Source organism: Nansenia antarctica, assembly GCF_963989245.1.
Source record: "Nansenia antarctica genome assembly, chromosome: 1".
In the NCBI taxonomy this organism is placed as follows: domain Eukaryota; kingdom Metazoa; phylum Chordata; class Actinopteri; order Argentiniformes; family Microstomatidae; genus Nansenia; species Nansenia antarctica.
The window spans coordinates 101,474,675-101,502,283 of record NC_137674.1 but is presented as its reverse complement, the minus strand read 5'-3'; the positions used below and the strand labels follow the sequence as shown (position 1 = coordinate 101,502,283).

The window sequence follows — 27,609 nt, the reverse complement described above, 5'->3', positions numbered from 1 at the left end:
AATAACTCTAGGCCTCCCTCTTATTTCTGCTCAGGCCCTGCCTCGGGCCCCTTGGGACTCTCCGAGCAGTCCGACTGGTCCTGGCTGTGCTGGCCCTTGAGAAAGCGCAGGATCTTCTCAATGGTGGCTTCCTGATACTCATGGGACCACCTGTATTAAGAGAGAAAGTAAGGGGGGGGGGGTGGGGGTGCAGTATGACATCCTGGTCTTTACTAGTTTACTTTATTTAGTTACTTTATTACTGGGCGGTGGGCAGATTAAAACTCATTAAAACAACACAACAACTTGTTTTGTTCCTGTCTCTAGGACAGTGACTGCCGATGGCGCTTGTTCTTATCTGAGATTTTACTTACGATGACTGATCGTATAGTATAGTTTATAGTGCCGATGGCACTTTTTCTTGTGGGACTGCATGTGATTTACAAAGGCTAAAGCCTACTAAAGCTACTGCTCTCATAAAATGAATATCAGAACAGCCTCTCTATCATGAAGCCAGGGAACCTACGGCAAGGATTCAACTGTCAAGCAGCCAAGCAATACCGCAATCTCTCAACATTTAGAGCGAAACACATGTCAATACAGGGGTTTACCCGAACTATGCACCGCAATGGCAGTATGGGTGCAGTATGACATGCTGGTCTTTCAAGGCTACAGAGGAGTGGGCAGACTAAAACTCACTAAACCAACACAACAACTTGTTTTGTTCCTGTCTCTAGCACTGCCGCTTGTTCTTATCTGAGATTTTACTTACGATGACAGATCGTATAGTATAGTTTATTTCGTTTTCTTTGTTTAAATGACTTAAATGTCGATGTTAAACTATACCTAAATAATAGTAAGTAAAGTATGTGATTTCAAACACAGCCCCTCTCTCTCTCTCTCTGTGACTCACTTGATGCCGTTGAAGTTGAGGATGGTCCTCATGTCCTCAGGTAGAGAGTTGGGGTCTGGCCACATGAAGTTGTCGGTGACTGGTACTATGTTCTTCTTCTCAGCTAGGGCTGTGACTATCTCCTGCAGGATTTGAAATCATTCCATTAAAGGTCCAGTACATTCAGTCTTTCTTAAAGCTTCCTAATGGTTGTAATGACTATGTTTAATTGGTAGCTATCAGGGAATGAGATCATTTGAAAGAAATATTTCATTTACAAACCCTGTTTTGGTGCCGCGAAAGTGCTCCCTAAAATTGGGAGTGTCCTACCCAATACTCGGTTTGTATTCAAACATGCTGTTAGTGGCCAGGGGTGTTCTAGGGGAGTGGACTCACTGATTTTCACCTTTGACTGCGTTCGTAAATTCGCTCAGGAAATCTGATCATCACTCATGGAATGCCTCTTGTCCAATTAAATTACTTGGTCCCTTCATGACGTTGAACCCAGTGTGCGCTCCCAGAGCAAATTTACGAACGCAGGCCATGTGTGCATTTTGGGGGTTTTATTGTTATTAAGGATGATGTGGTTTGGAACTTCAAACAGAATTTTGCAGCGGTGGCCAGAACTGGCAGATTTCCAGAAATGTACGCCCTGCTCCTTAAAAACACCATCAAAAACATGGAATGTCTCTACAGACATGCAGTGTCCAGGCATGTTGGGGCAGGGGTAGTCTCGCGTAGCCACACCTCCACATCACGTTGGAGAAATTGTTACTAGGCGATTCGGTTTGAATGGAGCGAGGCCTGTAAGCGGTCTCATTTTGATTGGCTTTGAGCAGAAGTGATTTTTAAAACAATGTTTGTAAACAACATCTCCCTCTCCTTTTTCACCACTCTTGAAAAGAGAAAATTAGTCAGTGTTAACCAGTCAACCTAGCTAACATTGCTAGCAAGCTATATTTTCAAGAATCAAATTTCCCCAGGATTTCCGAACTAGGGAATGCCTAGTCTCGGCTAGGTTAGGGCAGAGGTGACAGGATAATAAAGGAATAATGGCATTCCTACTGGACTAGAATTGTTAGAATGTTCTGATATCTCTAAACCTGTACTGTAATTGAATGTTGAATACACAGATATATTATAGATAGATACAGTATATAGATAATATATAGCTGTCCCCCCTCCCCCAGGGGAGGCTGGTGGAGGTACACATCGGAGGACAAAGTCATTGTAATGCATTACAATACAAGAAATAAGAGTCAACTCTTATTGCCATCCACTCGTACATCCTTGTCAATTTAGTCTTCACGTCCGAGGAGCCAAAGTATTTAATCAACTCCCTTCTCATTTCTTTAACCTTTCACCCTAGCCTGTCAAACAACACCTACGGTATTTCTTGATCACGATTGATTTACTTAATTTGTTTCTCTCATGTAAAGTTTACTATGTAAACTTATCTTTACTTTAACTCCTCAAATGTTTCTCCCGTTCTCTTGTTTGTTTGTTTGTTTTGGTTTTTGTTTTGTTCTATATTTTGTTCTATAATTGTAATACTTTTCTTTGACTTATTCGACATTAACTGTAATCACGTTCTATGACCAAGGGAGACACTCAGGGTCTATGATGTATTATGGTTATTGTGTGTATGAAGTATTTTTTGTGCTAAACGTGCTAAATAAAAAGGGGAAAAAATGGAATGAGGAACAGTACCGTACCATTATTCCTCATTCCATTCCATGCATTACAATGAGCCCGTCCTCCTATTTCTACCTCCAATAGCCTCGCTTGATGGGATTTCTAGACATGTAGGGGCAGGTTGACAGGATTACTGAGGGTAATAATGGGACCTCTCTAAACTGTAATGTTGTTCATATGTGGGACTGTAATGTTGTAATGTTGTAATGTTGTTCCTTGCCTCTGCTACCTCTCTGTGGGTTTAAGATCAGGCTGTGAGTGCACTTCAGGACACACTAGGGGTGGGCATCAATGATCGACGATCGATAATTGATCGATAAGGATCTTGGTCGATCACAAAATATTTTAATCGATAATCATTAATAAATCATTAATAAATTGACTTAAGGACACTAACGTTTTCAGTCATCCTCCTATTTGTGAGTAACTGTTTTTTTACTGCTCCTATGGTGAGTTACTTATTTTCTATATTTTTATTTATAACGTAAAATGTGTTTTTAAGTTAAACAATTTAGGCTACTCACTGCCTTGTTTAAGAGGATTGTTATCTGACTGTAGTGTCTAGTTTGAATGTGAATGAATGAATGTGTGCAACGTTTTTTCCCCCAAGGAAAACATGCTTGTTATTTCTGCCCTATTTAAAAAATATATTTTATTTTTATTTATTTTTTTAATGAAAAAAAAGCTTATCGATTAATCGATAATTGATCGTTAATTCTTGCGATTATCGAAAAATATTTTTTTATCGTTTGCCCAGCCCTAGGACACACTGAAGTGCACTTACCAACCCCACGCACACTACAAAAATTAACATAATATATTATTATAACTACTTGCACACCAATGGATTACTTGTTAACTATTTGACAACTTAACTACTGTACTACATTATATAGCATTTCATCCCATTGTACTTTGCACAGCATTGCACATCAAAGCCACTGTAGCACTTTATTACTGTAGTATTACTTACCGGTATTTTACTTATGAGTTTATGAGTACTTATACTTTTGAGGTGCCAAAGCCAAAGAATGTTACTCTTGTGTACTTGTACATTGAGATGTAATAAAAGCGATTCTGATTCTGATTCTGATTCTGATTCTGATTCTGATTCTGATGTTCAATGGAATTGCTCCTATACCTGTTCATTAACTTTTCCTATGGTAATGTTATTGTACATTAATAATTAAATTCTTATTGGATTGTTATGGAGTTGAGCCGTTTATGTAATTACACAAGTGGAATAAGGACTGTTCTTATCATTGTTGTTACCTAATTATGAACTATGTAAAAGCATGTTAGGACATTGTAATTTGTTGTTACTACAGTAATTACAGTGTTACTACACAGGCATAGGGGCAACTTACTCCAGCGTTAAAGGTGCAGTCTGTAATTCAAACAACAACAAAGTGTCACACACATTTACTTTCATGACATTCGAAATACGGACCTTGTGTACCCAGTCCTTCATGCCTGTGTCGCCCATGCATTTGTCGAGTGCGCTGGCAGACAGCACCAGGATGAAGTTGCGCGCGCGCTGCACACTCTGAATCAGCTTGTCCTCGAACTTGCCCGCCTCCAGCTTCTCCACGTCGATGAAGACGCTGTAGCCTCGCACCTGCAGGTGCACCTTTAGTAGGCTGAGGGGGTGGGGGCAGATACAGTAGAGAGTTAGACAGGAAGGATGGGTGAGAGAGAGAGAGGAGGGATGACATGCAGGACATGTCCGCGGCCGGAATCGAACCGGGAACCCTGCGGTTACGTGGACGACGCATAACCCCTTACGCCACCTAAGCGCCCCAAGGAGGGCACCATATTACCCCCCCACAACCCCTAACCCCTCCCCCCTCTGTCCTAACCTGGCGAGTTGAGAGCCGGTGGTCCTGCGGTAGCTGATGAACACGTCGGGCCCTGGGGGCTGGGCGTCCGTGAGGCAGGGCTGGATGGGGCGGCGCGTGGCCGCCAGGATCTTGGTGCGGTGGACGCCGTTCTCTATGCGACAGTCCGACTGCAGCTGCTGGTCCGTGAGGCTCAGGAGGTTCTTGCGGTCGACGCCTGACTGGACCAGGCCGTAGGTGTACTGGCGGAAGCGCGGGTCCACCTCGCCCAGCCAGTCGGCCATGTTGTTGGGGTCACAGGTGGAGTAGTTGGCGTAGGTCTTCAGCACACGGAGGTCGCGGAGGAACCTGGGGTTTGGAGGACAAAGTGATAGGAGAGCATTCAATGGAAACACAAGATGAGGTGGTGTGTGTGTGTGCGTGCGCATGCGTATGAGGATTCACTATAAGCTTTCCAGGTTTGGGGTTAGGGTTAGGGTTACTAAATAGGCACTGTCATCAAGAGCAACAAGCTTTCAGTGTGTCACAAATGCCCTTGACATCCCATATGAATTTGGCCGTTCACAGAGTTTATAGAAAGGATTTCTCCCATCACTATGTCTCTTCACCCCATATTTGATTCTAACAATGACCTCTTGCGAGTGAGTCCTGCAGTTATGCCCAGGTCACTGAACAAGTCCTGGTCTGTGATGTTCAGCAGAAGATCTCCATCCACCTCGAGCTCCTTGATGATAGAGAAGAAAAGAAGGGAGAGCGATTAAAAGAAAATGTGTTTTCTATCCTAATTTAACAATGATATAAATCTAATGTTGACCTATACGTTACCAGACTTCTATCAGGTCTATCTGTCCATAGTCAGTTGTGTGTAATGTGCATACTCATGTGCACACAAACAAACACACACACACACACACACACACACACACACACACACACACCTGGAAACGCTCACTGTAGGCACTAAAGCCTATCTGCTGCAGCCAGGTATGAACCTCTCCACTCTTCCAGTTGGGTACGGACGGTAGGATACGCCTTGGCACCTCTTCGCCCATCATAGCCAATGCCCGCTTGGCAAGGGAACAGGTCGTCACGTTGCTGGAGTACATGACTATCTTCTTCAGGCTCTGCACCGCACCGATCTCCTGGAATATCTAAAGATAGCAGAGGGATGGAGGAGCAGCTGTGTAGCCTCTGGTGGAGGTTAGGAAGCGGAGGACAAGGCTCATTATAATACATAGAACCGAATGAGGCATCAAACGATACCATTCCTCATCCACTCCATTCATTATAATGACCAAATCTGATTTCTACTTCCACAAGCCAGTCTGAACAGGCCCCAACCAACCCTGGTCTTAGAGAGAGATAATCAACTCATGTCACTGTGTTCATGCTTGGGCCTTGGCTGTAAAAGAAAAAGCCTGCTCACCATGTAGCTAGCCAGGGTCAGGCGTTGCTCTATCATAAATATGTTCCAAATAAGGACTGACCTTGGTGTTGCGCTGGCGGGACTTGATGCTGGTTTCCACGCACAAATAGAAGGCAGCGATGCACTTCCCCTCCAGCCTAGTGCCATCAAGCAGGGGCATGAGCTGCTGGAGGTCGGCGGCCGTGCGTCCCTGCATGCTGTCTGCACTGTCCAACAGGTTACGGGCGAACTCGTCCGGGTCCAGCGACGCGATAAACGGCTCTACCAGCTCCAGCGTTCCCGACTTCACCACCTCTTTCTCAATCTCCCGGTTTGCAGCCAACACCGCTACAGCCAGGCAGGCGTGGAAGCGAATCTGCTCGTCTTCTTTGGAGAAGGCTAGCGGGAAGAGCCACTCAGCGGCCTGCTTTTCGATCATTAACCGCTGGCAGCCGTGTCCGCCGTACATGGCGCAGTTGGCCAGGGCCACGGCGCAGTGGCGGAGCACCGTGGGGTCAGTGCCTCGGCACCAGAAGAGAAGAGTGTCCAGCGCCCCGTTGGCGATGAGCTGGGCCGACGTCTCCTCTGTGTGTTTGAACATGTGCTCCAGGATGCCCGAGACGCTGCGCGCCAGTTGGGCGTCCTCCTGTTCCCGCGTCAGGTTGAGGATCACTCCGAGCCCCATGCGCGCCACGTAGTCTCTGGTAGGATAGGGATAAAGTCGGTAAAGATAGAGTAAGAAAACTAGTAAAACAACAACAACTTAAATCTTGTAGGCCTATCTATTGGTAGAGAGGAATTAACCAACTGATACTTGTTTAGACTATGCCTATTAGGCCTACCCACAAGGTTTGTGATTTGAAAAGTGTAGCTATAGGGCCTACTTGGCCGACTACTTTACACACCTGTTCTCTGAGACTAATATCTGCTCCAGGAGCTTGGCCGACTCGTAGGTGATCTCCACAGCAGGGGTCAGAAGGAGCTGCAAGAGCAGTTCGAGCCCCCCGTCCAGCCGTATTCTGTTGCATATCTCCTCGGCGACCTTACGGCCAACTCCGGGTAAGACCCAGGCCTCCTCCACTAACTGGAATGTCTCTGCGATGGCCCTGCGGGTCTCTTCCAAATCATTTGTATCTTTGGCTGATTTTAATGTCTTGATAGCGGAGCGCAGCGCAGGAAGTGAGGTGTCCAAAACCACCTGGACGTCGGCGTGAACACCGGGCGAGACCGGCGGCTTTGGCTCGGAGGAAGAACCGGTCCTCCGGGTCTGGAGACGGCTGACATACTCCGGGACCGTGAGTCTCTCGGAGCTGAACATGGACAAATATCGATAGAGCCTCCAGAGGAAAACTGTTAGAGATAAGAGCATCTACCGGCTAAATGTGACAGGGAGCAAGAGGGGCTTGTCGCAGGCCCCTGATCAATAAATCACAAATATCCAAGGGGATTAATAACGTGTACATGCAAACTCACTGGATGAAATATTCTTCTTAAAATTAAATATTTTTATAATATATTTTTTATATATTTTTTATAATATAACACCCACGGGTGTTGTCTTTCCTCTTGGTACAGTCACTATTGGCTATTGTGCTTTAGAAGCTAGAGCCTAAATGAAAAGTGACAGCTTTCACCAAATTGTATCATCTCCCACTGATGTCATCTTTAAAAAGATAAAGACTTACATACGGCTCATAACCAAGCCGTCACACTATGCTTGCGTCTGTGTTCTCGACACGTATATTCTCTCCTCATGCGTTTCTCTTCAATTCTCCGCACAAGGGTTATTTGATTGAAATGATGACCACTACTTCGAATAACCTGTCACCCGATACTAAACAATTCTTCATGCGTCCAGCGTGAGATGATGTATCGCCTCTGCGGATGTCGGAGACAGAAAAAAAACAAAAAAACTGTCGTCTCAGGCCATTACACACAGAATGTGGTTATCCGGAGGAGCGGAGGAATATAAACAGCTGAATTGTTGTCTGTCTCTCTCGCTTGCATTAATGAGGTTATCCAAGACAAAGAGGCCTTGTTTATCAACATGCACTTCCCGAAATATCTCTTCCTTCTCTTTTTCACAAGTTGACACTATTATAAAGTATTACTATGCTGTATCCGTGTAAACACATTTATTTGCGTATTCTTTAAATAAATAACTCTCCTCCTCATCAACCCGTTCGAAGCGTCCTCAAGCATCTTTAGTTAGGACCGTTAGGACCGCCCATTGGCCACCGAGATGGGTTCTTCAGCGCTGCCCAGATTATGTCCTCCTCAGCAACAAAGCGGCAATAGGTGCGTTCGCTCTGTCTCCTCTAGTGGATAGATGCAGAACTACAATCCATAATTATCTTATCTTTCTCACCGAGAAAGTGATGGATTGTATAGAGGTGATGAAATGAATACCACACAGACCTTTCAAGTGAGTTGGGTTAGGGTTGCTTAATAATATGATATACTTAATGAAAACCTCACATGAAGAACAATATTTACTTGCATGGATATACCCGCATATATTCTAAATTGGTATCATTGTTATCTTTTAAAAAAAAAAAATATATATAATATTTTATTCAATTTGCACAACATAACAATCAGACAGCACAGGTATTGTCAAGTTACAAAACAAAAACAATGGTTAGCATACATGGGTTGCATTAGTACACTGGACATATATGACATATCAAACACAACATAATCACATCAAAGGTAAAGTCTACAAAAGCAAAACAAATGACTATGATTTATTTGTGAAAACTAATTGCGGGCGCCCTTTCTGCAGTAGATCAACTAAATCATCAGGAAGATAATCAAGAAAGGGCTGCCAAATACCATAGAAAAAGTTGTCATTCCCCCTTAATGTAGCACTGAGGCGTTCCATAAGAAAGACCTTAAAAGTTTCTCTGTACCACTGTGTGACTGTGGGGGGTTTCTCCTCGATCCACTGGAATAGAATGCATCGCCTCGCCAGAAGTAGAAGTTTACTCATTAAAGTCATCCGTCCAGTGGAGAGAGGGAGTTGCCCTGTAGGTATCATTGTTATCTTATTCAGCTAAAACAACATTAATACAGACTCATGCAGTCCTGTACTTTACTTGGAAACATATCTAAACTGTGGACTCTTTGTCTATCAGTAGTTATGTCGATAATGGGGCCACGGTTGAGAAGGAATCAAATGCATGCAGCAGTGTTTGTTTTCTCTGTAACCCAACTAAAGCTTCTGCAAAGTGGTCTGAAGAGTGGTCTGTCATCAGCAACACATGATCTCACGTCACTGTCCACCATAGTTGACTTGCACTTATTAGCTGAATCACAAATGAGAACTCAGTTACTTTACAATAGTCTTTTCCTGTTGCAATGAAAATAATGTGGCCTACCACAGTAATGTCAGTAATGCCAGTAATGGTGTGTGTGTGTGTGTGTGTGTGTGTGTGTGTGTGTGTGTGTGTGTGTGTGAGAGAGAGAGAGAGAGAGAGAGAGAGAGAGAGAGAATGTGTGATTGCACAATGATTGCTTTAGCAAAAACAAGGTTTGAGTAAACATGAAGCGGGGGTGAATGACACGGGTAGCCAGTGATTAGAAGCACAAGACTCACCAGCGCCATTAGTGCATACTAGCACTCTCAACCCCAGGCAGACAGCATGAGAACAGGGCTGCTCCTGCTGCTAGCCGTGCTAGCTGCCGCTTGGGCTGCGGAGGGTAAGGATAATCATTTAATAGGCTGTTTTAGTGGTTGATTTTAATAGTTGTTTAGTGGTTGACTGTTAAACTTGGGCCATAACTCTAGGGTTGATTGTTATGAACGTAAAGGAAGAGGAATGGGGCATGAAGCAATAACAGTTTGAGTAAAGGATTGGTGCTGGAATACAAGAACATACATTTTAATGGAGGGGAAAGACCTGCATTCTCCACTTGACAGCCATGAATTCCTTCCAAACGATAATGTGTGATGTGTGTTGTTGTGTTGGGTTGAAAACCGTGAAATCTGAATAGAAAATAATTTAAATTTGAAGTGGTTTCCCTCTCAATGGAACCTGCATACATTAAGGGTAAATCAATTATGTAGATACAAGATACTAAATAAATACTCAGTGATTCAGGTCCACCAGCCCTGATGTGTGTCCTGCTGTCTGTCTGTCTCAGAGTCCTGCCTTGGCCGCTGTGAGAATGGCTTTGACTCTGTGAAGAAGTGTCAGTGTGACTCCATGTGTAGATACTACAAGAGCTGCTGCTCCGACTACGAGACCATCTGTCGCATGACAAGTAAGAACCGAGGTAGAAAGAGAATTGTAATGCATGAAACGGAATGAGGAATGATATCAAAAACACGTGTTTGATATCATTCCTCATTTCGTTCCATGCATTATAATAAGCCTCTTATCTCTATCCCCTCAGGCGTAATACACATAATTCTCTCTGTGTGTTCCAATAATGTGACTCCAATAATGGGTTACGTACTTCTCACTTATCGCACCATTGATCCGATGTCACTCCTCCTTTCCCCAGCACGCGGGGACACGTTTGTCTTTGCGGAGGATGATGACGAGCTGTTTGACAGCACTGCCACTCCACGCGCATCCCCCTTCAGACCCGGTGCCTCCACCCCAGGCCTCCAACGTAGGCCCGTGCGCCCCAGAACCCCTTCCTCCACACAGACCCCTGCACCACAGAAAGCCTTAGATCCGGATCCCTCAGATCCGGAGGCTATTCCCATTCAAGTACCAGAGAAACAGGCAGTTCCTAAAGTAAATGCAACCAGAATCCCAATAACAGAGACAGTCCCCATCACAGAGGCAGCGTCAGACCTGAAGACTGAAGACGTCCAGAGGAAAGTATCAGAGGAACAGGCAGTTGTAAATGCAACTAAAATCCCGGTCACACAGACCCTAACCCCTAACCCTAACCCAAAGGTAACCAAATCCCCAGTTCCAAAGGAAGTCCCGGTAACAACGACAGCGCCGGTCACAACAGCAGTCCCGGTCACAACAAGTGCCTACACGGAGGAGGTGGTGACGGCCACCCCAGCCCCGGACCCTGACGCGGAGGTCTGCAGTGGCAGTCCCTTTGACTCCTTCATGCAGCTCAAAAATGGCTCCACCTACGCCTTCAGAGGTGAGCAGGGGGTGGGTGAGTGGGTGGGTGGGTGGATGGGTCGGTGGCTGGCTAAGACCAGGAGAGGCCGCTTATAAGGTAGAAAGACACCATATGTGTGTTCATCTATGCTTCGATTAGAAACCTTTCACTTGTTTCCCTTAGAAGTGTCAATGAAGGGAGATGTCAGTGTGTTGTATCATTAGACCTGTACAACCGGAAACTACTAATAGGAGGTGTTCTTAGCTTGCGGGCCTAAATGAGGCATCACTGTGGTTCTGAAATTGCATTCGTTATGGGGATTTATGGCAGTTGTTTTAATGTTAGTGCAGTGGGGACCTACAGTATTAAAACACCCCCGGGCTTAGAGTTGTCTGTGGTCTCTTAGGGGAGTACTTCTTTGAAATGGACGAGAAGTCGGTTCTACCGGGCTACCCCAAACTCATCCAGGACATCTGGGGCATCAAAGGGCCCATCGACGCCGCCTTCACACGCATCAACTGCCAAGGCAAGTCCTACATCTTCAAGGTGAACCACATTATCTACAGTAACAGAGAGTTTACTCATGAATGACTGATGATGATGATGATGATGATGATGATGATGATGATGATGATGGTGGTGGTGGTGGTGGTGGTGGTGGTGGTCGTTGTCGTCAACATCATCATAATCATATTTGTAAAAAGCTGTTCATGCCATCCACTTCTTAGCCCATTGACTACTTTCAGGGTAGGGAACCATCTGACAATAAAAAGTGAACTCTCCTCCTTGAAGGGGATATAATACAATCAACCAACTAACAGATGTGTTCATTGGAACTCCCTCCCCAGCGAAACAAGTACTGGAGGTATGAGGACGGCGTCTTGGAGGAGGACTACCCTAGGGACATCACGGTGGGCTTTGAGAAGGTTCCGGACAACCTGGATGGAGCCTTCGCCACTCCTGCCCACAGCCACCATGGCAAAGAGCATGTGTACTTCTTCAAAGGTTCTGGCTATATCTGAAATTAACAATATTACTTTAAATGAAAGTCACTACAAACCCAAGCACCAAGCAGTTGCTTGGTTGTGTCTGATGATCACACAATGATCAGACACATTGTGATTGATTGGATTTATATCACAGTACAGAATTGCATACACAGCAGGGGAGGCTGGAGGTGGAGATCGGAAGGACGGGCTCATTGTAATGCATGGAACGGAATCAGGAATGGTACCAAACAGACGTTTGATAGCATTCACAGGTGTTTGATACCATTCCTTATTCCATTCCATGCATTACTACCTCCACCAGCCTGTTACACAGCCAGAACATACAGTACAGTACAGTACATTGATAAGTAAGATACACCCAATAAAGTTATTCATATATATCTACAATAAGATACAGTTTATAGTGCATGTATTGTTCCTTCAAGTGACCACTACTACCAATATGAGTATTGTCCCTTCAGGTGACCAGTACTACCTATACGAGTTCAAGCACCAGCCTTCCCATGAGGAGTGTATTGGCATGTCAGAGCGGTCCCCCTCCACCCTCTTCAAGCGCTACACTGACATGTACTACAACAACTATGAGGAGCTCTTCAGCAAGCTCTACGGAAGTGGTAAGACTCCCTGACACATTATTGTGTGTGTGTGTGTGTGTGTGTGTGTGTCTGTGTGTCTGTGTGTCGAGGGTTGACTTTCAAGTTTGTATTTTACTATCAGTCATCGTTCTATCATCATGTTTACTGTGCCAGTGGGTGTGCCCATGTCATAAATCATCAAGTCATTAACACCAGCCCGTTCACTTCGCTCTTCCACCTCTGCTGGCCGACTGGCTCCACCGCCTCTATGGGGATGCGGCGGTCACGCTACCCGGTCACGATACTGGCACCCCGCTGGTGGAACGAGCTTCCCACTGCTGTCAGGGCTGCAGAATCACTCCCTATCTTCCGCCATAGACTGAAGACCCATCGCTTCAGGCTACACCTTAATTGTCCCTTCTGAGACACCTACTTAGATTAGTTTAGATTAGATTAGATTAGATTAGATCAACTTTATTGTCATTGCAGAGTACAAGTACTATGAAATGCACTTTGGCATCTAACCAGAAGTGCAAATAGTGATATAAAAACATGACAATGATAGTGAGAGGTACCGTATGGCAAGTACGGTAGTTTAGAGGTATATACAGTTATGAGCTATGTACATTTAAGGTAGCTTATGTACAGTATGTAATGTACAGTCGTCAAAGGGTAAAGAGTGTTTGCATTGACCAGGGGTGTGCAGAGTCATTGTACTGGGGGCCGGGGGATACTGAGAGTCATGTACTACATGTGGGGGGGGGGGTCTGTTCAGTGGAGTATGTGGAGTGGGAGATTGTTTATCAGAGTGACAGCTCTGTGAAAGACGCTGTTCTGTAGCCTGCTGGTACGGGACCTGAGGATCCTGTACTTCCTGAGTCTCTTAGGTGGTGGGGGATCAAACAGACCGTGGTTGGGGTGCGAGGTATCGTTGATAATGCTTGCTGCCCTCTGCCGACACTGGGCTGCCTGGAGGGACTCGATGGTAGGGAGTTTGGTGCCTATGATACGCTGGGCGGTTTTCACCACCTGTTGCAGGGCCTTCTGGTTGGACACAGTGAGGTTGCCGTGCCACACTGTGATGCAGTTGGTTAGGATGCTCTCAATGGTGCAGCGGCAGAAGTTGGTCAGGATCCTAGGAGACAGCTGGGCTTACTCTCTACGCCCCTGTACAGTTTCTCCAGTGTAATAATAACAGAAAATAAATCTTCCTTCTTATAGCACGACGACTGCCAATGGCCCCAGGCCCTTGCATAGATTACTTTCCTGCTATGACTGGTAGATAGATGATAGATGATTAATTTACTTGATATTAGTGTGAATGTATTTGTTGTAAGTCGCTTTGGATAAAGGCGTCTGCTAAATGCCAATGTTAAATGTAATGTAAATCAAATGACATTTACTAATGCATGGTAAATGAAAGGTCAAATGTTATAATAGTTTTTAAAAAGGATGTGTGAGCATGTGTGTGTGTGTGTGTGTGTGTGTGTGTGTGTGTGTGTGTGTGTGTGTATGTGTGTGCAAACAGAATATGCAATGTAAGTCGCTTTGGATAAAAGCGTCAGCTAAATAGAATATATTATATTATTATTGTGCGAGCGCAAGTGTGTGTGTGTGTGCGTGTGCATGTGTGTGTGTGTGTGTGTGTGTGCATGCATATGTGTGTGTGTGTGTGTGTGTGTGTGTGTGAGCATGTGCGTATATTAAAGTGTTTGGTCCGACCCTCTGAATGTCTTTGTTGTCCTCTCCCTCCCTCAGCCCCCAATCATGACCCCAAGCACCATTTCATCAACAAGGACTGGGTGGGCATCAAGTCTCCTGTGGACGCTGTCATGGCTGGCAGACTCTACATCGGCCCCCGCAATCCCACACCAGGTGTCCCCCCACCCCCACCCCAGGGATGGGGTCAACAATGGGGACAGTATGGTCAACAGTATGGCCAACATTATGGACAACAGTATGGATATCAGTATGGTGGTCAACAGTATGGACATCAGTATGGACAACCGTATGGGCAACCGTATGGGCAACCGTATGGGCAACCGTATGGGCAACCATTGGACCCACAACAGGGGCACCGCAGACAAAAACGTTCTCCACAATGGGAGTCCATGATGGAGCGGGGGATGGGGATGGGCCGGGGGTACGCTGAGAGAGGGATGGCCACGAGGAGGGAGATGGAGGAGAGACAGAGGGAGACGGAGGAGAGAAGGAGGACAGAGGAGAGGAGGATGGAGACGGAGAAGAGGGAGAGGGAGGAGAGAAGGAGGGAGATGGAGGAGAGGATGGGCATGAGCTGGGGGCACGGGCAGTATCAGGATAGGGGTCAGGGCAGAGGGAGGGACCAGGGCAGAGAGGACCAGCGCAGACAGTACGACGGTATCAACCACGACCCCAGATCCAACCCTGCAGACAGAGACTACTGGGAGATGGTCAACAAGGGCCAGCCTGTGCAGAGTGTGTACTTCTTCAAGGGAGGTAAGCACCATGTTGAAGCATAAATCACTCCCACAGAGTATGATTAGCTCACGGTTCAAGGGCCGGTTCACACCGCGGACGTGAAGCTCAGTAGCCTGTGTGCGTTTCATTTCCGCGCCCATGTTAACGGGTTAGAGCGGCTATACAACGTGCGTGAGGCACTCGTCTCAAGCGAATCTAGAGATTCGGACTCTCGCTATTTTTTGCACGCAAAGGCAAAACTCTATGTACAAAGATAGCAGATAGAGCGGCAGCAGAAATGCTGCCAGTATGGAAGGCGCAAGCGTGAGAGGCGCAGCAGTCCCGCCACACACACACACACACACACACGCAGGGTGCGAAATAAGGGGGAGCTCGGGGAGCTATAGCTCCCCTAGTGGTGACATGAGCCCCCCTGGAAACATGGTTTGTGAAATTTTGGGGGAGCTCTAAAATATTCCAAATTGCGATGGATTTATTCCAAGTTGTGACGGATTTTACCTGGTGTAATATGATTTGTAGAGGCATACAATCTATTTTGATGTTGGTATTAGGTATATAAATGATATATAATAGCCTATATAGCCTACATATAGGCCTTTATTGGCTACAACTATGCGACAGTAACTTGCAGCGGGGTGCACTGACGCTGAACGCCTCATAGTGATGTAGTGATCTAGTCAAGTAGGTGGACAATGCGTGGTGCTGAAATAGCCGACATGCGGTGTGTGGTTTGAAAAAAGTAACGCCAGCTCAGTAAATAATTCAAACTTAATGTTTACTTATAGGCTATGTGAATGTGACTGCACCACACATGTGAACAGTCACAAAGCAAATGCAGTTTAATTTTATGAAAAACATTTAAAAAAACAAAAAAAAACTGAATCCGCTTAGCCTATATGCTCCTGAAAAACATTTAATGACAGAGCAAACACGCTACATTACTAGGGATAATAATTACAATGAGCCATTCATTAAAAATAGAAAAAATAATATTAGGCTATTAAATCTCACTTAATGAGAAAACTGGCATCTCCCATCGGTCACTATTTGTTGGCTATCTGGTGATATGGACGTCTTTGAGTGTCTAGAAAAGCGCTATAAGTCTAATGTATTATTATTATTTATTATTATTATGGACGTCACTTTAATCCGGCAGTTCTCAAGGTTTTTATGCACCAATCGATTCCTCTAGTCCGTCTTTATCACATTCATTGACGAAAGGACAACTCGCATGTATAGAAAGGGAACATTCATTGTGAGCACGGAAAATGCGAGTCTCACACAACGGCTTTGCATTGATGAAACCAGGTAGGATGAACGTATAGTTCACTGTCCATTCCTCTTTAAATGCCCTGTTTTCACCGTCAACTTTCCTCTTTAGACCTTTGGAGAGTGACATGATGTTTCTCTTGCTAGCTGGCAGGTTCAATGTTTAGCTAACTTCACCCGGCACGCAAACAACCAATCCAATAATAATGTGACCTTGTAAGTCTGGGAGGAGGGGGGAATCATTATCATAATAAAACTATGTTAAATAATTATTAGAATAAGTTAGGCTGCGATACATCGTCAGTCCACACATTTATTATTCAAAACTATGGAAAAGGGTGAAACTACGTTGTTGAGAATCACAACACAAACTCGCTAGTCAAGCCAAAATACTGCAGCGAAATGGATTGGACTGCTACCTAGTTAACTAGAACACTACTTTACATTGTTACCTAGTTAACTAGAACACTACTTTACATTGTTACCTAGTTAACTAGAACACTACTTTACATTGTTACCTAGTTAACTAGAACACTACTTTACATTGTTACCTAGTTAACTAGAACACTACTTTACATTGTTAGCAGGCTCACAAAACTAGCGATTTGTCATTGATTTTCAACAACGCGGAAATGTATTCACATTTTTCGAAAGAAAAGTCAAAGGATTAGAACTTAGAACGGAAAATCGCACGCGCGCTTTGCGCACGGAAAGCCACCGGCCCCGATTTGGCCAGAATTTTTTTTGCCGTCAGGAGATTTCGTTTTTTTTTGCTTTAATCCTTGGGCTCCCCCGCACACCGTGATTTAATTCGCACACTGCACACACACACACACGCTGCTGAGGTACAGCTTTCCGGTGTGAACCAAGTGTCAGCTGACGTTGTTGTAAATGACATGGTATTGTTCCAGTTTAGCAACGGGAAAGAGCATGTATGACCCTGCTACTCTTTACATTCTCTGTTTGGCAGATAAATACTATCGAGTGGATTTGAAGACCAAGACAGTTGACTATGCAAATCCTCCCTATCCAAGATCCATCGGCAGGTACTGGCTCGGCTGCCCTGAGACGTCACGAGTAGAGAAGAAGTAGTTCGGTCGTTGTCCTAGAGTGAGACACCGATGTTATGTTAGAGTAAATTCACATCAAATGAAAACGTTAACATCAAAGACTCACTTGTCATTGGCGGAGACTTTAAATGTTGTTCTACAAATATGATGATGATGATGATGATGATGATTGATATAGTGTTACAATCACAAATGTTCTGTTTGCACATGTACTGTATATACAGTAGCAGTCAAAAGTTTGGACACACCTTCCCATTCAATTGAATGGGGAAATATGTCCAAACATTTGACTGGTACTGTACATATTATACTTTTGCAGTTAAACAAACTGCAACTCAACCGCCAATGGGAAATAAAAATGAGGCCTTTGACTCCCTGAGGTACACAGCAGCAGAGTTCTTCAACCTTAACAACCTTACCTAACCTTATTAATAAAGGCCCAGCTCACTGACGTGTTTGATACCATTCCTCATTCCATTCCATATATTACAATGAGCTCGTCCTCCGATTTCTACCTCCACCAGCCTCCACTGCTATGTCTATGCATACTCTGTGAACTGTATCAATGCAATACCTCCACTTTGTTAGTTGACCCAGTTGTCTAGAGAATATTACAGCATTTCAACATCAGCAGCATTACTAGCTCAGGAGTCTCTGTTAGCAGGTGTGTATCAGCCACCATAAGACACAGACTATGTGAGTCAAAGCTCAGACACCGTTGTGATAGACTAAGATGATTGTTGTAGCTGCTATTGTTGTCTGTTCAGATAACTGATAGCTGACTTTTTAATTTTATTACATTGTTATGTACGCCTGGAAGAATGAATTATTACAATTACAATTATTATTATTATTATTATAATTACCTTATTATAAATAAAATAATGCTGACTACCCAAACGAGGTGAAAGGACATGTCAACTTTGCCATAAGACCCCTGTCAAAGAGCTTTGATTGATTGATTGAAAACTTTATTAGAAGATTTGCAGAAGTAGGTACATGAAAGTACATATTACATACAAGGTCAACTAACAGGATAAAAACCCAAGAAAGCCACTGGCTTATTTCAATTGGGGTCCTTGATTCTCAATTCATCGTGCACATCCCTGATGACACACTGATTGTAATTAAGTAATAACTTAATTTCACCTATTTGTCTTTCATCTTGTTATGAACAACACTGTCATGCTGTTTGGCAGATAAATACTATACAATAAATCCTCCCTAACAAAGATCCATAGACACACACACAAGCACAGGCATGCACACACACTCGCCACACACTGATGCACGCGTGCACTCACACACACTCTCTCTCTCTCTCACTCTCTCTTTCGCTCTCTCTGTCTCTTTCTCTCTCTCTCTCTCTAAATCCAAACTAAGAGAGTAAATCAACTGAACTGGACTGGATGCTCTTGGAGATCTAGCCAGCACCTGTATGTGAGGTAGCCACATAGTTCCACTACTGAGGGGGATCTATGCCTGTGTGGCTACAGCTTGGTGCAGTGACACAGCCTCTTGGTTAGTTGAGGTGACTGCAGCTTCTCTGGTTCAGTGTGGTATCAACAGTGCTTTGGAGTATGTTGTTGTTGTTGTTGTTGTTGTTGTTGTTGTTGTTGTTGTTGTTGTTGAATGCCTGACAGGGATGGATTCCATATTGAACAAAGGGCATAAATCAAACAATTCAGTTCTATCTTTAATCTTCATATTCATCAGTTGTTTAAGGCAACTACATTATCGATAGTGACTTGGTATCACAGTTTAGGTATAACCCCATAGTATGCTGTGTTATACTTTTTGTGTGGTAATACTTGTACGTACAAAACCATGATATACATACATTATGATAAATCTTTCATAACAATATCAAAATATGAAAAACTCATTCTCAATAGAAAAAGTAATGTTGGTAAAATCAAATCGTAAATGTTCCATTTAAAATAGCTGAAATACAAAAATACAGGAGTATTTTTACATCACAAACCCTAATGTCTAAATTGTATGGTATTGTATGGTAGAGATGTTGCTGTGCTGGCTGTTCAAGCCTTCACCTGAGTCTAAAATTAATTGTTAGTATGTTGTCAATGATTAATCAGGACGTTCTCATAGTTGGGCTCATCGTCCGTGCCGGCCACCACACCTTCGTTAGCGATGACCTCGCTAAGGCTAACAGCGTCTGTCACTGGCCCGACCGTTAGATAGCCCCCCTCAGTCTGCGTCGTCCTGGGACCACCATCTTCCCTCCTCACCCACTCACCCCTAACCCCTGACCCTGTGACCTCCGGCACGCTCTTCAAGATGGACAGTGGCCTCTTGGGTGTGCTGCCCTCTGCTGGAGGATTGTCAGAGGAGCCTAGGGCGCCCGGTGAGCTGAGAGGAGTGTGTTTCAGCCTACTGGGCTTCCTCATGCACACTTCCCCTCCCCCTCCCTCGCCTCCGCTCCCGTCCCCACCACCGCCACCTGCACCCCCCCCTCCCTCCCACGCACTGGCCCGCGCCCCCAGCTTCCTCCTGGGGGGCTTGGTGATCCCCTCGGCCCCCTTCCCCTTGGGCCGGCCGCCCTCCTGGTCCTTCTGTCTCTGGAGGCTGCCCAGCCTGCGTAGCATGGCCTGGACGGGGCCCTCCGAGCTGGGCTCCAGCAGTTTAGACGTCGGCCTGCCAGCCTTACCCACCGTCACGTAAACCGTAGTGAGCTTATCCACGGCCGCCTCTGCCAGCTGGGTGTCGGAGGCAGACGTCTGCGTCTGGGTCCTGGAGGCAGTGTTGGACATGGTGCGCTTTCGCCCCCCTCCTGACCCAGGGACCTGCAGGGTGGCACGGGACGGGGTGGAGGTGTACCTGTCTGGGTCTGGGTCCCCTGTCTCCATGCTAGACTCCTGGTGATCCTCCGTCCCACCTCCGTCCTCCCCTACCTCCCCTCCGTCCCCGTCTCCCTCCCCGGCCTTCCCCCCACCTCCCTGGGCCTGGAGGGCGGACAGCATCAGGACCCCCCAGGGGGATTTGGGCTTGGTGCGGGGGGCTCCAGGGGCCAGGTCCTGGGCCGAGCCGCGGGGTTCCTTGGGGCTGAAGCGGGTGCCCTCTGCGAAGGAGACGGAGGGCCGCTTAGACTTGGCGATGCTGGAGGTGCGGGGGATGCCGAAGCAGAGAGACATGTCGTCGCTGCTGAAGCCAGACGGGTCGAGGAACATGTTACACTTGGAACTCATTTCCTGGAACTCACCGCCCGCCACCGCTGGGATGTCTGTTAGAGATGGAGGGAGGGAGGGAGGGAGGGAGGGAGGGAGTGAGGGACAGGGACAAGAGGGTTAAGAAAGGGTCCAGTGTGTAGCTTTAAAACAATATTTTTTAACTGTTGTCAGGTAGGACACTGGCTTTTACGTGCCTATTTCAAGTTTTGTTTACAAGGATATGCACATGTTTGGCGCTATCAGAAAGTGTAGCATATGCATGTTTTCAATTTCCAGTGTGGCCAGTGAGGACAGCAACACGCAAAACTACAGCTAGACCTTTAAGAGATAATACAGTAGCCTGAAGGAAGCCCAGAACCTGAAGTAAGTGTTATGTATTTATGTGGTTATGCATGCATTGATGATAACAGATAGACAACATCTGACATTTACATTTGACAACAACATTCAAATACATTCCTACACAATTGTTAGAACTGATATAAGCCACAGTACTCATTCGGTTCCAGTGTTGCTGTGTTGCAAATGTGCAGGGGGCAAATCACTGAGATTAAAGCCCTGACAACTACCAACAGGGGGCAGTGAAGTACAAGCAAAGGGAGGCACCCTCGAGAATAGATATCCCTCAAGTATACCCTAATAGTCTATTGTTTCTGAATCAGGGGAGGCTGGTGGAGGTAGAAATCGGAGGAAGGGCTCATTATAATGCATGGAATGGAAAGAGGAAAGGTGTCAAACATTCCATGCATTACAATTAGACCCCGTCCTCCGATTTCCTACCTCCACCAACCCTCCCCTGGATCAGACACACTCCAGTATGATGTCCCTCCCTAGCCCTTACCTTCCCTGGGGGGGACACAGTAGAGAGCCTCTCCCTCCTCTTCATCACTGTCGAAAGAGGAGCCGTCGGTGACCCAACCGGACGACGGAGGCTCGATGAAGCTGTGGTTGAAGGTCAGCTCAGGGTCGTGGTGAGACACTGGAGGCACCAGAGAACACGGAGGGTTTCAAATGGTAAACGGACTGCACTTATATAGCGCCTTATTCCAAAGCGCTTTACGATGGCCTCTCATTCACCCATTCACACACACATTCACACACCGACGGCGGCAAGCTACCATGCAAGGCGCCAGCCCGGCCCGCTCATTGGGAGCAATTTGAGGTTCAGTGTCTTGCCCAAGGACACCTCGGCACGTGGCCAGCAGGGGGATCGAACCGCCGAACCGCCGACCTTGCGATCGTTAGACGCTGGCTCTACCTCCTGAGCCACAGCCGTCCCAAACACACGTCTTGTGATTAGCATGATCAGAGTAGAGGATATCTGTTAAAGAAGTTGCTCTCTAGAATAGATGCTCTAGGAATGCGGTAGGCTTAATCTGTGTCAGATTCAGATTCAGATTCAGATAACGTTTATTGCCATTATGCATACACATTTTTTCACGTGTATACGTGAACAAAAACAAATGCAAAAAACAGGACAACACAGGACAGACAACAGTGCATTGGATAGTGCTACATATATAAAGTATACAGAGTTTTTACAGTGAGTCCAGTGCATATTCAGTCCTGGGCAGACTGAGAAACTGACCGTCAGCGGAGGCTGGTGGAGGTAGATATCGGAGGACAGGCTCCTTGTAAATGCATCAAATGGAATGAGGAACGGTATCCAACACATAGACCCCAAACACATACTGTATACCATTCCTCATTACATCCTCATGAGCCCGTCCTCCAGATGTCTACCTCCACCAGCCTCTCCTGTTAGAGATGTGTGTGTGTGCGTCTCACCTGTGACTCGGGGCAGGCCTGAGGACCAGACAGAGAAACAGGGGACAGCTGAGCTGACGTTGGCCAGGACGTTATAGACGTGGTGTTTCATACGGGCAGACATGCCCCCGTCCCCTACCGGCACCCTGGGGGACAAGAGAGAAGAGCCAGGTCGGACATGGTCCTGCCCCACCTAACACACACACACTCACTCACGCTCGCACACACACACACACACACACACACACACACACGATGTGGGAGTGCAGTGGGGGTGAATGGAGCTGGATGGAGACCTGTCTTTGCCGTCAGTGGGGCCTCCTCCACAGCAGCAGCAGCAGCAGACCAGAGCCAGCAGCAACAACAGCAGAGGAACCAAGAGCCCAGCAATCAGAGCCCCCCGGCCATCTGTCACACACACACACACACACACACACACACACACACACACTTACAAATAGTGACAAACATAGTGACACACATAGTGACACACATAGTGACACACTGAAAATCATAGATGCACACATAAATATGAGGAGAGAAATAGGAAGCGTGTGTGCGTACTGTTGGGACAGGCCCCGGTGGCTGGGTGACAGGTGACGTCCTCTCCACAGTCACACACGGAGGAACAGTTGAAGCCATACCGGTGGTCTGGACATGTGCTGTTACAACTGGCACAACACAGACACCAGGACACAAAAAGAACGGTTTACCCCAAAACACAAATGTTTTGATCGTTGATATGAGGCATTTTTGTGTGCCTATCAAATATTACCAAAATTCATTGTTTAATCTTAAACATACTTTAAACTTCCCACTCTCAGTCACCAAGGAGTGAACAAGACACCTTTAGGAGCAGGCACATACCATATCAAGTAACAGTGAGACCAGTTTAACTCTAGTCTAGGATATAGGAGACTTGCCTAGTGGTCAGCAGGGCAGAGCAACATGGACACAGGATAGAGCCATGTATGTATGGGAACCAATGTCAATTGTAAGTTACGATGAACAGATGTAAAGCTATTCTCTCTCTGTGAACAAGTATATAAGCTGTAACTTCCATCAGTACATCACTCGTCCGCTATCAATATATTCGGGAGAAAAAAAGTATTATCAACTATACAAGACATCTTTAGACTATAAAGTTGTCAAGAACAATTTAGTTTTCTAGTGAATGTTTTCCTTACAGTGTTAGTTTCAGAACTATTCTAGACATCTCTGTTGTGTCCCAGCAGCACTTTCTCACCTTTCCCCCTCATACCCAGGCTGGCAGACACATCTTCCTGTCACATGATGACAGTCACCATGGAAACAGGGGCTGCACAGGAAATGACAGGCGTCCCCGTATGTCCTGTTAGCACAGGGTTGGTCGCACCTGCAGACAAGATGACATGAAATACACACTCCTTCACACACACACAGTATTGATGACACACACACATGCACACACATACACACACGCACACACATGCACACACACCCAGACACACACACACTCGCTAAACACACACACACACCTGGGTCCAGTCCAGCCCGGGTCACATCGTAAACACTTCCCTGTCCTGGGGTCACAGGGTTCACCATTCCTGCAACGTGGGCACTCAGCCTGGCAGAGGTCTCCATGGTAACCATACGGGCATAGTTGGTCACACCGTATGCCATTCCATCCAGGCTGGCAGACGGCACACGCCCCGTCTATAGAAGAGCATGATAGGCTACCGTTACAGTGACCACACCTGCAGACAGCAGAGAGAGAGAGAGAGAGTATAAGATACTATATAATACACGTATATACACACACACACACACACACACACACTCACACACTCACTCACTCACTCACTCACATACATACACACACACACACACACCCACACCCACACACTCACACTCACACTCACACTCACACTCACACTCACACTCACACTCACACTCACACTCACACTCACACACACCCACACCCACACCCACACCCACCCACCCACTCACCTCAGTGTACACCCGCTGCCGTACTCCCCAGCTTCACACGGCTCGTTGCAGAAGGCCCCCTTGTACCCGGGCTGGCACACACACGCCCCGCTGAGCGGGTCACACTCGCTGTGCTCCAGGTCACAGTTACAGCGCCGGTCGCACGTGGGACCCCACCACCCCCCCTGGCACTCGCAGTCCCCCGAGCCCTGTCGGCACGGCGACACGTAGCAGTTACAACGCAGGCTGCACCTCTGGCCCCAGTAGCCCTGGGCACACTGGCACCGGCCCGTCAGCGGGTCGCAGGTGGACGTGCCGGGGAAGCACTGGCACGCCTTGGCACAGCGGGGCGTCCACCAGCCCTCGTCACAGGTGCAGTTGCCATGGACCGGGTGGCAGTGCCCGTGGCCCGAACACTTACAGGGGTTCTGGCAGAGAGGGCCCCAGCGGTTGGGGAGACACGTGCACTCGCCCGTGACGGGGTGGCAGCGCCCGTGAGGGTGGCACTGGCACAGCTCACGACAGTCCGGAGCCCAGAACTCTGGTGGGCAGCCTGGAAGCAAGGTGAGCGAGCGGGTTTGTCTAAATGCTTAAATCAACAACAACAACTTCAGCCCACAATGTCTGTGTCTCAATTAAAACACAGCGTCATAGATTTGCAGGACTCCTGTGGTCTATAGTCTTGACTTGTAATAATGTTGTTATAATAATAATAATAATAATAATAATAATAATAATAATAATAATAATAGATAGTTATAATGACTCACGTGTCTTGCAGTGGGCTCCATAGTAGCCTGGTGGACAACGACACACCCCTGGGTACACACAGATCTCATCCTGCTGACAGGACTGCTCGCCTTCACACAAAGCTACACACACACACGGGTGCACACGCACACACACACACACACACACACACACACAATAAATCTTATAACGCCAGCATCGATGTTCATAACACAATGTGAAGTGAAATAATCCTCATCTGTGTCCTTTAGACAAGCTGCTTTGGAAGCCCCCTTTCCATACGAGGCCACTGCTACTCACTAGGGGAGGCTGGTGGAGGCAGAACGTCAGAGGACAGGCTCATTGTAATGCATGGAATGGAATGAGAAACAGTATCAAACACATCCTTCACTGCTACTCACGTATGACACACTCTCCTGCCTGCTGTCCCCATCCAGCACAGCAGACCAGGGTGGAGGGGTCCCTGTTGGTGTAGAAGGGAAAAGGTCTCAACAAAGATAGATATGATAGTACTGAGAATATGTTCAAAACGGTAAATGTCAAATCTAATGGTCAATAATCTTAGATATGACGTGAGCTTAGAATTATAAGGTTCTATCTCCGTTTCGGGTAGTTCAGAGATATTGAGCGTCAAAGTTTTTACATTCCATTATGTTTTGTGAGATGGAACCTTTGTATTTTATGAATTACTAACTAAAAAATGTAAACATTTTAAAAATAACACAACACAGGCATTAATAAACACCTAATGGATCAGATTATGTAAAAAGAAATTGGACAAAAATGGAGATAGAACCTTATAATTCTAACGTCACGATGAGTGATTATGATAATAATCCATGGAGGAAGATAGAGTGAGAGAGATCTTGAGTGAAAGTAGCGGCGTACCGGAGATCCTGGCAGACGTTCTTCCCTGAGGGCTGGAGTTTCTCTGAGGTGGAGAGAGAACAGCAGAGCAGGAGTCCAAGACCAGTCAGAAGAAGAAGGCCCATCTCCACTCCAAAACCAGGCCTGAACCGGGTCCGCAACAGGTCTCAGACCAGTCCGACTCACACCCGTGCCGCTGTCCAAAACCAGGTAAAAGATCCTATCCTATCTCTCCCCCTCTGTGTCCCACTGTTCGACGCCCAAGACCAAGTGAAGACCATGTAAGGCGGTGTCTCGGCCTCCTTCCCCCTCTCTCTGTCTCCCCTAGCCCTGGTCTGTGGTGGGTCTTCCAGGCCCACAGTGTCGTCTGAGAGGTCCAAACCCCTGCGTTTCCTCTCCTAGTTTCCTGGGGAAGTGAAGGCTACTTCCTCCTATTCAATCAGGCTCAGGGCTTTCTACAGACTTAGCCACATACTGCAGAATTCTGGGAAAAGCATATTTAGAGGTGTGTGTGTGTGTGTGTGAGTGCGCTTGTGTGGGTGAGTGTGTAGTTTTTATTCTCTGTATGACTGCTAGAAACAACAACTAACCACAACCATCCTCAACCAAAACTGTTACGTTATCATCGTCCTGATGATTATTATTCTACGCATTAGGCAGAAGCAAACGTTACAGTTGAAACTCTGAATGCTCTCTGGCTGATGTGGTTATGTTGTGGTTTCTATAAAACAAAATATCTATTAGATGACAAAATATTGTTGAGCCACAATTGTTTCAAACATATATACTGTACACAAGTAATATGTAGTACCAATACACAAGAACACACAATTTCACTTAGGATCTTTATTTGTTTATTTGAAAGGCATCTCATTGAATAACTCGTGTTTTACAAAAATAAAATGTACATAATGTAGAGTATTGCCGGAAAATACGGTCGGAGGGGTCAGCAACATGTAACCAGCAGCAATGCTTTCAATGTCAGAAAACGCATATCAGGATCTGAGATGTCTTAGTACCGAAAGGTATGGTTGGAGGAGGGTCAGAGATAGTCATTGTGGGGTGTGTGTCAGTGTGTTTACATGATTGAAGAGTGAGAGAACACAAACCATCTCCTATCTCCCCCCAAGGAAGCATGCACTTCCTCTTTAAGTGACCAACCAAGAGGGCCTAATGCCACACACACAGACACATATATAGTATATAAACATACGGACGCGCGAGCGCACACACACACACACGCACGCACGCACGCACACACACACACACACACACACACACACACACACACACTCACACACACACTCACACACACACACACACACACACACACACACACACACACACACACACACACACTTGTCAATTACAATGCCCAATCCATACTGCATGGGGCTAGGTGATTGAGAAGGAGAGCTCTTAAGGGTATAAGTACATTCAAATGACAGTTAAAAACAGATCATCAAGAAAATGAAATATAATCAATACATATATTGATTGTTATATTCTGTGGCCATACATTCAGGGTCAGGAGTACAATGCAGTGTACTCATATACTGGGCACCATACTGACAATATACTGCAAACCTCTCCATGAAACTGACACCGTATTCTTACTGACAGGAAGACTCACAGCAACCCTAAGGCGTGCTAAGAAATACCCACTATAAGGTAAAAACAAATCATACAAGTTAAATGCCCGGGTGTTACTGTTATTGTCTCTGGTTGTTAATGGTTAGAATGTATCAATGCCTCTTGTGGCACAAAAGTGTTACTGCGGTATTCAATGTTTTCTGTTGT

General features: G+C 46.1%; 3 protein-coding genes across 3 annotated transcripts; 1 reads left to right on the top strand and 2 right to left on the bottom strand.

The window, feature by feature from the left end:
* Positions 1-20: 20 nt before the first annotated feature.
* Positions 21-7,178, bottom strand: sarm1 (sterile alpha and TIR motif containing 1; the record flags this gene model as incomplete). Its single annotated transcript, XM_080528456.1, has 8 exons — positions 21-150; positions 893-1,014; positions 4,017-4,206; positions 4,426-4,752; positions 5,037-5,128; positions 5,343-5,555; positions 5,892-6,510; positions 6,715-7,178. The coding sequence occupies 8 exons, from the start codon at positions 7,176-7,178 to the stop codon at positions 21-23; spliced, it is 2,157 nt and encodes a 718-aa protein (XP_080384582.1).
* Positions 7,179-9,381: 2,203 nt separating this feature from the next.
* Positions 9,382-18,091, top strand: vtna (vitronectin a). The gene is made up of 8 exons (XM_080543699.1): positions 9,382-9,511; positions 9,956-10,075; positions 10,319-10,924; positions 11,292-11,431; positions 11,734-11,890; positions 12,357-12,509; positions 14,229-14,948; positions 17,170-18,091. The coding sequence occupies exons 1-8, from the start codon at positions 9,454-9,456 to the stop codon at positions 17,289-17,291; spliced, it is 2,076 nt and encodes a 691-aa protein (XP_080399825.1). The 5' UTR covers positions 9,382-9,453; the 3' UTR covers positions 17,292-18,091.
* A 967-nt stretch (positions 18,092-19,058) lies between these two features.
* On the bottom strand, positions 19,059-25,934 carry scarf1 (scavenger receptor class F, member 1; the record flags this gene model as incomplete). The annotated part of the gene is made up of 11 exons (XM_080550472.1): positions 19,059-20,510; positions 21,299-21,436; positions 22,246-22,370; positions 22,521-22,632; positions 22,789-22,895; positions 23,471-23,599; positions 23,742-23,960; positions 24,214-24,745; positions 24,963-25,064; positions 25,344-25,405; positions 25,831-25,934. 11 exons carry the CDS (start codon positions 25,932-25,934, stop codon positions 19,351-19,353), a joined length of 2,790 nt encoding a protein of 929 aa, XP_080406598.1. The 3' UTR covers positions 19,059-19,350.
* Between the last annotated feature and the right edge of the window lie 1,675 nt (positions 25,935-27,609).

What these genes read in the sequence shown, in the direction of transcription:
- vtna (XM_080543699.1), top strand. Translation starts at nt 9,454, where the DNA reads ATGAGAACAGGGCTGCTCCTGCTGCTAGCCGTGCTAGCTGCCGCTTGG. An exon ending in TGCCGCTTGGGCTGCGGAGG is followed by an intron (nt 9,512 to 9,955) that starts GTAAGGATAATC and finishes TGTCTGTCTCAG; the next exon opens with AGTCCTGCCTTGGCCGCTGT. An exon ending in TGTGTACTTCTTCAAGGGAG is followed by an intron (nt 14,949 to 17,169) that starts GTAAGCACCATG and finishes TCTGTTTGGCAG; the next exon opens with ATAAATACTATCGAGTGGAT.